General features: G+C 44.2%; 1 protein-coding gene across 1 annotated transcript in view; it reads left to right on the top strand.

Annotated features, from left to right (window-relative positions):
* The first annotated feature begins 4239 nt into the window (after positions 1 to 4239).
* UFL1 (UFM1 specific ligase 1) overlaps positions 4240 to 10909 on the top strand; it is a 30835-nt gene continuing 24165 nt past the window's right edge. The window contains exons 1-3 of the mRNA XM_042437706.1: positions 4240 to 4397; positions 9312 to 9457; positions 10145 to 10173. Of these exons, the coding sequence (XP_042293640.1) occupies positions 4321 to 4397; positions 9312 to 9457; positions 10145 to 10173 (252 nt within the window). The 5' untranslated portion in view covers positions 4240 to 4320. The remainder of the gene's footprint in view (positions 4398 to 9311; positions 9458 to 10144; positions 10174 to 10909) is intronic.

The following is a 10909-nucleotide window of genomic DNA, read 5'->3' as shown; positions in this document are numbered from 1 at the left end:
TTAGACCTCCTCAAAGCAAAACAGAGTAATGTTTAAAGAACAGGATGTAGAACTGGGAGATCTCTGCTTGGTGATGGAATTCACTATGTGATCATGGGCCTTCGTTATCTTTCAACAAACCTACCTTAAAGGGCTGGTGTGGGGAGTAAAAGAAAAAGAAGGAAACCATGTGAAGTGGACATGCACATTCGTAGTGTAGTACAAACAATAATATTAACATATTGTCATCATATCATTATTACTTTTTTGCCATCCATTTTTCACTGATGGAAAAAAGCTAAGATGGTTGTCTGAAGGCAACACAATGAATGGAAGAATCTCTCTGTGCATGCGAGGGGGTTAGAGTTCAAACTAATACTTATAGATCCTAGCCTCAAGGGGTGCTTGGTGCTATCTTGCTATGTAACAAAGACTTGATGGTCTTCTCACAGAACCAACAATGGGATTCTAGAACGAATGATGGCTAGGTACAAAAACAGCTATTGAATTTAGGACAACTCCAGGACAGATGGATAAGGAAGTTAGCTGGGAACATGGCAGGGAGTAGGAAGGAAGTGTTGGCTTATTCACTTCTGCCTTTATCTTTAATTTGGGAAGGTATAGAGAAAGCCTAGGGGGGAAAGGATGGAGTGATCAGGAAACCCATTCAGCTGTTATTTCAGCCTTACATGGTCCTACACGGCTTCAGGTCTACATTTCTTTCTCATGGGAAATTCCTCTGTTTTCCAAAGATCACTATGACTACTTAAGAACATGCCTAGCTCCAGATATGAAAATAGGACAATATGAATGCCCCAAATATCACACAAGATATGCCATGTATGCTAAAACCTCCTTCATCTCACACCCCTGCAGTGTACCCCTCCTTTGCTTCTTGCACTCCATTATGCTCATGTCTCAGGCTATTATTTATGCCTCAGACACCATTCACCCTCTTGTCTCAACTTACCTTTGCCCTTGAAGTGGACCTCCCCTTGCTTCTTGTACTCTACTTCTTGCCTTTCCCATTCTTCTTTATCTCATACTCCCTCCCTCACCTCACAACTCACAGGGCATCCCTTGCTTGCTTGTTGCACTCCACCATTCATGATGGAGGCATCTCACACTCTCCCATGTCTCATACTTCCTCCACCCCGTCACTATGATGTGATGCTTCTTGCATTGTGCCACTCATGTCACTCATACTGCTTGCTCTTCTTCCTCTCCTACTCCCTTCCTCCCCTCACCTTGCCCTCCTCCCTCATTCTTTGTACTCCACCACTCATGCCACTCACTCTCCCATCATTCTTACTACCTCACCTTTCCCCTCACCCTCTTGCTAATTGCAGCCTTCTTGCACTGCTTGCTCTCCTTCTCCTCATGTCTTAAATTTACAGGTGGGCTTGTTTCTTGCAAAACTATTTGAATACAGAGTACCTCAACATTGTGTCCAATATGAGAGCTTCTACAATAGCTTTTAATATATACAAAAGCTTGGAATCTGGGCCAGATGATGGTCCAAATGGGCATCATGAATGGAACAAGCAAGAGATTAAACCTATTTTTTTAAAAAAAGACTAATTAATCATCAAAAGTTGGTGTGTTCTGTAAAGTTCTACAAAAATTGATCTCATGAATCTCAATGAATTTTTCAGGAGCTTTGAACAGAATAAATAGAATTGGCATAATGTTCCATTAACTCATACTTGGTTAATCAGCTAGGTGTGTTTGATCCTTGTATGAATGATCAGTGAGTGCAAATTATAATACCTGTGGGTATTGTAGTATTTTGTAACATAGTTTGTCACACTTACAGCATTGATTCATTCTGACAGCATTAATACCTTGGAATTTGCCTTTGTTGTTTCTAATTAGGGTAAGTAAATGGCTTTTCCCAGAGTGAATCAATATGGTAGAGTTGAAATGTATAATTTATTTTAAATCTGTATTCATTGTAAAAAAAAATTGCAAATAACTATCAATCAGTGCCAGAGTATTGACACAGTGATTTTTAAAAATCAATTCACCGTCTGCCACTGTTCGTCTTCTATGGATCTGTCTAAAAAGACTAAATTGTTTTTGTAATTTTTATTGCTAGTAAAGTTTGAAGTGCTGAAATGGAGTAAAATTCCAATAAGTCATGTGTTTATACTACTAACTATAGTTTGTCAAACCAAAAGGGTATACTATCATATCCCACCTCTCACCTCCTGCCCCTCATATATTGGCTCATAATGGAAAATCAATATAACTCGATTATTTGATACCGAAAATGTTAGTATTACAAGGTTGGACAGCCACAGCCTCTTTTGTATACATCAGTGGTCTACAGGTGCTTTGTAATGTGAGCAGGAAGAGTGCCAACCCTGTCATTTTGGGGTAAAGCACCTTTTTGCTCCTTTTTTGTTGAGACTATTTTTGCTGACAGTTAAAACAAGCAATGCCCTGGGATATTTTGGGTGCCAGATATAGAACTGTTCACCTGAACCATGAGGATTGCAAACAAGGCTTCAGCATTTAATACTGTGAATGCTTACAATGAAGGTAACAAATGCACATTATCTCCAACCCTATTCCCCCACCCACCCAGCATTTTCTTTCTCTCCCTCTCTTCCTCCCTCCATCTTGATATCCTTGTCAAAGGGGAAACCTTTTAGAGTATAAACACACCAACATAAGACAGCAATTCAAAGACATGCAGACAGCAGACAGAACTAACTGAAATGGAAAAGTGAAAGAGGATAGCCGGATTTTCGGAGTTTTTTCCATGGGAACCTGAACTTTTTATTGTTCCTGAAAGGTCACTGATCTCGCAAAAACATACTATCTCCAAATAGGAGAACCTCAAAATGCAGCTTGGGGTATATAAGAAAGCGTAACAAAGGCAACCGTTAGTTCTAATTCTTCCTCAATAACAAACAGGTGTATGCACAGGACATTTACCATTATTATTACCACACTTTTGTTCCAGGTCAAGACAAGGCCATCTGACTGGGGGTGGAAACAGGAAGACTTAGCTTCATGTGGTTTGGCTTAGCCATGAATACGTGTCTCCATTCTGCAACAGGCTGTACCAAGAAACCTTTCTCAATGTGCAACAGAGCAGTCACTTCTACTCTAATTACACAGAATGTTCAAGAGCCAACTACATGTCCTTGGATCATCTGGTTGTTTGACTCCACAGAATGCCAGTCCATGTCAGAGGAAATCTGCTCTGCTTGTCTGGAGACAGGTGTGCCTACTTGAAAGAGACACATTGCTGCTTCACTTGTTTTGTCCTGATTAATTTGATTTGGTGCTTAGAAATCTATACCTCACAGCTTTCCACCTGTGACTACTATAGAGTAAGCCAGTGTAGCCTAATGCTTTGAGTGTCAGATTAGGACTCTGGAGAACAGGGTTCGAATCCCCACTTGACCATAGAAACCCACTGGATGACCTTGGGCAAGTCTCAGCCTCCTCAGGGAATGGCAATGGCAAAAAAAACCCTCTACTTTGAACAAATCTTGCCAGGAAAACCCCATGATTGGGTTGCCTTAGGGTTGCCACAAGCTGGAAATGACTTGAAGGCACACAACAGCAACCTGCCATGACTAGGAAAGAGGGGATGCATCTACACTGAATAGATAATGTCGCTTGATACCACTTTGAGTGCTGTAGCTCCGTGCTGTGGAATCATGGGATTTATAGTTTTGCCAGGTCTTTTCAGCCTTCTCTGCCAAAGAGGGCTGGTGCCTCACAAAAACTACAAATCCCAGGATTCTTTAGGGATGGAGCCATGGCAGTGAAAGTGGTGTCAAACTGCATCTTTTCTACAGTGTAGATGCACCCAGGATCCTTACACAGGGTGGCCAGAGGTACTAATAACCGCAAAAGAGGACAAGGCACCACAAAATGGAGGGCATTCAAGAAAAATGGAGGACATTACCAACTGAAACCTAAAACCTCTTTAATATAGTGCAAATGCATGCTTCTTTTAGTCCTGCTCTAAATGGAGGGCGTTTTGGAATTCCTCCTGGACAGAAGGCTGAAATGGAGGACGCGTCCTAGAAAAGGAGGACCCTGTCCTTTCAGAAACCCACTGCTTGCAGGTTCCCTGCAAAGAAACACGATCTTTCCACTCTTTCCTGCAGTTGCCACTGCTATGAACATGTTGGCCTGCAGGTGGCGCTGTCGAGTCTCAAATCGCGTTCTTCTAAGAGCGCCTAAGATTGTCCCACGTCGCGCCCCGTCGCAGGAACGGCTTTGCTGGAGCTGACGTGTGCTTTTCGAAGCCCTCCTTTGGACACGCCCACTTCCCCCCTTCCTCTCTCCCTCCCACCTCGGGCTCCCGGGGCCACTATGGCAGCTACTTGGGAAGAAATCCTCCAGTTGTCTCAACAGTTCCAATCCGCTCAGATCGCCCAGGCGACTCAGAGGTGAGTGCGCGTGCGCGGGGTGGGGGCAAGAGATGCGGAGGGAGGGGGCACGAGCCGGAGGGGGAGGGCGGAGCTACGCGCGAGACCCTTCTTGACTCGAGGGGGGTCGCGCGTCCAGAGCCCTCGTCCCCTGCGCGTGTCACCTTAACTGTCTCTTCCACTGGAACGTTGAGTCTCTTGACATAACCGCCGCGCGCCCCTGTGCGCGTGCGCGAGCGCATTCACCGCTCTTAGCGCCCCTTAACCGCCTCTCCCCCCTCGTTCAATTCCCGTAATGTCTGTAAAACCAGCGCATCCCTTCTCCCTCTTAGGGCCAAGATGGTCGCTACCGTAATACTCTCAAATAATGGTGCCTGCTCTCGCTTTCCATTTATTATTAATTAATAAATAAATGAAATTAAAAGCAAGGATACACTGTTTTGTTTTGCGTTTGCCCCTGACATCAACCTCATCTACAAAAGCCCCAAAGGACTTTTCCAGTTGAACAGCAGCCTGACTTGTAGAAAAGTCCCAAAGGAATAGAGAGGCTTTTCCTGCTGAATAGCAGTCTGGCCTGTAAAAAAAATGCATTTGGTGAAGCATAGACGTAAAGTTGGTGAGCCACGCTGTAGAAATAAAGCAGTTTGGCAACACTTTAACTGCCACAACTCTGTCCTATGGAATCCTGGGATTTGTAGTCTGGTGAGGCACCAGAGCTCTCTGACAGAGCAGGCTGAATACCTCAACAAACTACGAATCCCAGGATTCCACAGGACAGAGTCACGACAGTTAAAGTGGTGCCAAATGGCTTTATTTCTACAGCGTGGAAACATCCAAAGACTTCATGTGCTTAAGAGCCTCACGCGTGGGAGAAAAAACCCAGTTTTCTTCACGTCAGGCTATTGTCGAACAGATGAAGCTTTACACATCACTTTTGTTTCAATGTGCTAAAAAAAGGGAGTCACACCGGCAGGGTGTTCTGCTGTCAAAAGCACAAGCGCATGCCCAGCCTGTCAAAACAAAACAAAAAAATGGAGCAGGGCGGGGGAACCCTAGCAAATTTTACCCACCGCCTGGGAAATGTGTGCTTTGTTTGCTCATTTTGCTCCTCTGATACACACAACACACGCAGTGCTGACAGAGTTTGTTTTCTTAATCACCAGTGGCCTTTAACATCTGCAAAAGAGGCAGGGAACTGATGTGTCTGAGAGACTTTTCCTGGGAGTTTATCACACAGGAGGAATTTCTCTTAACTTCGAATGAAAAGAAAGTGGGGCCAGAACGCATTCATGTGAATTCTCTAGTTCAGTGAATTTACATGAATATGATATTGCATTCAAACTGACTTTCCATTACCTGAAAATAGCTTGCCATGGCCCAAAATTGCCTGTGGTAGTCTATCACGCAATAACGTGAAACCGCATGATTGCCTTCGGACTGACTTCCCATTGCCTGAAATTGCATGTGGTAGATTATCACACAATAACGTTAAACCCCATGATTGCGTTCGGATTGCCATTGGATTATACTTCCAATTTCCCTTGTCTGATAAACTCCTTGGTGGCAGCTTTCCAAAAGGGTAGCAAGCCTGTTTTGCAAGAAAGCATCACATTGCTCCCGAAATATTTCATATATACATTATGGTTATGCGTTTGGAATTATGTGCCTGATGAAGTGGACTGAAGTCCATGCAAGCATATCATGAAATAAACCTGCTAATTAACAGCACACTGGTATTTATTTCAGGAGAAACTGAAATGTCTTAGTAGCAGTCCACCTGCCATGCTGCTGTCGGAGGAGGAGAGCGCTGCTTGGCCCATTTTAAAACCAGTATCTTGCAGCTTTGCTTATCTAGCTAATGTATTTAATTATACACCACTATTCTCACTCTCTCCTTTACCAGTATCACTGTTTTAATTTTAAAACCACCTTGATTCCTAGGAATAGGCAAAAGTGGGTGTAAATAAAGAGAAGTAACCAGTAATCAAGGAAACGGAGAACAAATTTTAAAACAGATGCATTTTAGAAATGCAATTCTGGTCGTACATGAAAGTAGCCTTTGATGAATATGAGGTTCATGTGAATGATATACATGGAGCTCAGCTCCAAATCTATCCAAAACAAAGTTCTTGGAAGTAGCAAAACAACTTGAAGTGTGCATACATCCTAGTTTGTATTACTGAGTAGCAAACCACTGAAAATCCCATAACACTGTGAGTTCTGGTATTGAGCAAGACTCATCTTTATGAAATATGTAGTCAGTTTGGGAAGTTCATTTTCTTCATGCCATGCTGCTGTTGAACAGGAGAAGCTTTACCCATCACTTTTGTCTCAGTGTGCTAAAAAAAGTGTTACACTGGTTGGGTGTTTTGCTGTCAAAAGCACAGGTGCATCCCAGCCTGTCAAAACCAAACAAAACTGGAGCTGAGAGGAGAACTCTGTATAGTGATATATACTGTATTGTGGTTGTATTTGTTGAGTATCTGCCCAAGGAAAGGCCCAGGCAGATAATGCTTTTCCTGCCCTATTTTTCCCCACCAGACCTCAAAGTATATCCCCTCCTATGTAGGAAATGGGGCAGAGGCACCTTCTGTTCTGTGAGTCATGTACAAGGTGTCTCTGTCTAGTTTTATGTAAGTTCCCCTTTCCACCATCTTATGCCACATTCTCCCTTTCCCACATCCTGTGCCACAGCACAGTACATGGTTGCTCCAGCCTCCATTTAATCAGTGCGTGGGGGGTTGAAGGGAGAGAGGGGCACAGAAAAAGTCAGGTTTTGTCCACACTCTTCAGGTGAGCATTTGGATCCTATCCCCTTGGGATTTAAATACATTTAACTGGAAAGATATCCTTTGATGCCCTTGATTAATACATTGGCCCCTTGGTATCTGCTGATGTTTGGTTCCAGGACCCACCTCCCCCAGAATCAGAGGATGGTAAAGTCCCATTAAATACAATGGCATAGTTAAATGGTGTCCTTATATAAAATGGTAAAAGCAAGGTTTGCTTTTTGGAATGTGTGTATGCGCACACGTGTGCACATGCATGTGTGTGCTATATATATTACACACACCAAAAAACGCCATGCATGATTGAACCCGTGGATGAAAAGAGCAGAATGTACCATTACTATATGTATACATTTTACATGGCATACATATACAAATCATTTAACATATATATAGGATGGCAGTGAAATTTGGTGGAAGCACTTCTAGTAAGCGGTAGTAGGCTATTGTATTTTTAAAATTCAGCTGCAGAAGAATTTGAAGTTAATCTTTGAAGATTGCATTAAACTTCTTTTGTTAAACACATCTAGCTAGGCCTTGGAAAAGAGGCTGTTAGAAAGCAGTTGATCTGAAAGGCCAAACCCTGTTTTCAAATCCATTCAAATGATCAGGTTTGTGATTTGAACAAGCATAGAGCCACAACACATACTCTTACGTATAAACCAGGGGTAGGCAACCTTTTTGAGCTGGGGGCCGGGTTGCTGTCCCTCAGGCGACTGGCCGAGCTGGGGGTGGAGCTTCGACCTCCGGGCGGGGCCACGTGTCCAGGGTGGAGCTTCCACCCTCTGGGGCGGGGCCACATGCCGGGGGTGAAGCTCCACCCCTCCGGGGCGGGGCTGTGTGCTTGGGGGGGAGCTTCCACCCTCCAGGGGTGGGGCCCGCATGCCGGGGCGGAGCTTCCACCCTCCGGGGCCAGGCCTCCCAATTTTGGCTGGCTCCGTCGAGACCACAAAAAAGCTGGGGGGGGGCCTGCCAGTGCTGGAGACCCCCCGGGGAGGGCCCAAGTGGACGGCACCAGGGCCTCCAAAGGCCCCCAGCCGCCGCCCTGGGCCCGCCTGGAGGGCCCCAAGACAGCAGCGGGCCCGCAGAGGCCCCCTGCCGCCCTGGGAACCCTCCTGGCAGGCCCCAGAGCAGCAGCGGGCCCCGCAGAGGCCCCCTGGGCCACCCTGGGAGCCTCCTGCAGGGCCCCAGGACGGGCAGCGGGCGCCCTGCAGAGGCCCCCTGGCCGCCCTGGGAGCCCTGAATCGGCCCTGGGACCAAGCGGGCCCTGCAGAGGCCCCCTGGCCGCCGCCTGGGAGCCCACTCTGAGGTCCCGAGACGGCAGCGGGCCTCCCAGAGGCCCCCTGCCGCCCTGGAGCCCTCCTGCGAGGCCCCAGGAGACGGCAGCGGGCCCCGCAGAGCCCCCTGCCGCCCTTGAGCCGCTGGAGGTCCCAGAGACGGCAGCGGCCTCCCAGGGCCCCCTGCCGCCCTGGAGCCTCCCAGGCCCCAGGACGGGGCGGGCCCCGCGAGGCACCTGCCGCCCGGGGCCCCTTGGAGGTCCCAGAGGATGGCAGCGGGCCTCCTAGAGGCCCGCCGCCGTTGCTGCCGCTGCGGGCGCCACCATTTTGGGTGAAAAAATGGTGGCGCCCATAGCCCCAGAGGCCGCTATGGGCGCCGCCATTTTTTCGCCCAAAATGGCGGCGCCCAGAGCGGCGAAAAGCCGCGACAGGCGGCCGCGGCGGCGGCAAGAGCAGCCAGGGGCCGGCGGCCAGGCCTTCACGGGCCGCATCCAGCCCATGGGCCGGAGGTTGCCGACCCCTGGTATAAACTATGGGTATTGGTTTTGTTCTCTGTAGTTGCTACTGGTTAATCAGTAATGAATGAATTAATACAGATCACTTGTAACATATCCAGAATCATGAATATTTGTAACACTGCTAGTAGGGATGAGAAGCTAAGGGGAAATTCACACATCTGTATTTCTGCTTACAGCAAGACTAAATGTTAAGGATTAATTTTCTGGCATCCTAGATCTGCCAAAACCTTTTTGCACTATCTAACTGTTTGTGTAATATAGGCACACTGATGAAGTTTCTCCAGATAGCAAAATACCACCAAGTTTTCAGGATCTCATATAAGGTTTTTCGGCTGTTCTTTATATATGCAGACTGTCGGAACGTAATTGCATAGAGATCGTTTCCAAGTTAATTGCTGAAAAACAGCTGGAAGTAGTGCATACTCTTGATGGAAAAGAGTATATTACCCCTGCACAGATTAGCAAAGAGATACGTGATGAACTTCATGTTCGTGGTGGTAAGTGTGCATGTACATTTTTTTAAAATTAAAGAACGTGTTTAAAAGTCTAAATGTGGAGTATTCAAAGCTTGAAAATGAATTTGCTTTTGGAAAATTATGTGACTTAGAAGCATGCATCTTACTCATGGAGGCATCCAAATGTCCTATTTGTATAAAGTCATAATGCAGTGTTGAATATACGTATTGGGAACAGGTTTTCTGAAAACAAATTTCCACAAGAAATATACTTTTAATATATCAAAAGTTGAACTTTCCAAAATAGACATCTTACAGAGAAAGTTGAGTTTTCTCAGATGAAATCAGGACATAATTTCGCTATCATTGTCTTTGCAATTGATCTCATTGTTGTTGTGTCCTTCAAGTCATTTCCGGTTGATGATGGCAACCCTAAAGCAACCCTTTCCCTTCTTTTGCAAAATATGTCACGTTGCCTTCCTCTGAAGCTGAGAGAATGTGACTTGCCCAAGGTCATCCAATATACAAGAATTATGGAAGCATTGTGAAGGAAATCTGAAGTGGCAATAATTTGCACATTTTATATGTAGGTTACTTCTAATAAACATGCACGAGAGCAGGAAATAAAGACTAATGAATAAATATTTAACCAAATGTATATCCTGTTTCTGTGACTATTTCTAAATAAACATCTTATAATCTTGTTAACATATTTTTATACTGTTACAGGTCGTGTAAATATTGTTGATTTGCAACAGGTAAATAGTTTTATTTCTTTTAGCTGTGCTTAATTTGGTCAATATTAAGTTTACAACTATTTTTAGTGGTAAAATGTCATTAGTTATGTCAATAAACAGCTATAGAGCAGAATCACCCAACTGCCAACCGGTATTTTATGTACAGTGAGCCCTTGTTATCTGCTGGGGTTTGGTTCCAAATCCCCCATAGATAACAAAATCCATGGATGTTCAAGTCCCATTATATACAGTGGGATAGTAAAATGGTGTCCCTTATATAAAGTAGTGAAATCAAGGTTTGCTTTTTGGAATGTAATAATAATAAAAAATAAAATAAAATAAAATAATAATAATAATAATAATAATAATAATATTTATTTATATACTGCCTTTCCAAGAAGATCAAAGCGGTTTACAAAATTACAATTACAAAATTACAAAACACATAGAATGCATAAAAGATTAAGCAAACAAAATCCGTAAACAAATACAATAACAATAAAAGAAAAGAAAACATTACAATCTAATGAAATTCATAATTAATGTATGTATTTTTAAAATATTTGCAAGCTGTGGATGCTTGAATCCATGGATATGGAGGGCTGACTGTATTTAATGATAGATACTGATTTTTTAAATTCCATTATATTACTGTTATTCTTTGTAATATAGTAAAAGTATTTTTATTCATATTGAGGGTATCCATCAAACTATCTTAATTTCTTTGAAACATTTTAATCTGTTCAGAAAACTGGGT

Source organism: Sceloporus undulatus, chromosome 1, assembly GCF_019175285.1.
Source record: "Sceloporus undulatus isolate JIND9_A2432 ecotype Alabama chromosome 1, SceUnd_v1.1, whole genome shotgun sequence".
Taxonomy (NCBI): Eukaryota; Metazoa; Chordata; class Lepidosauria; order Squamata; family Phrynosomatidae; genus Sceloporus; species Sceloporus undulatus.
Note: the sequence above shows the minus strand (reverse complement) of the source record. Positions and strands in the feature narration are given on the sequence as shown.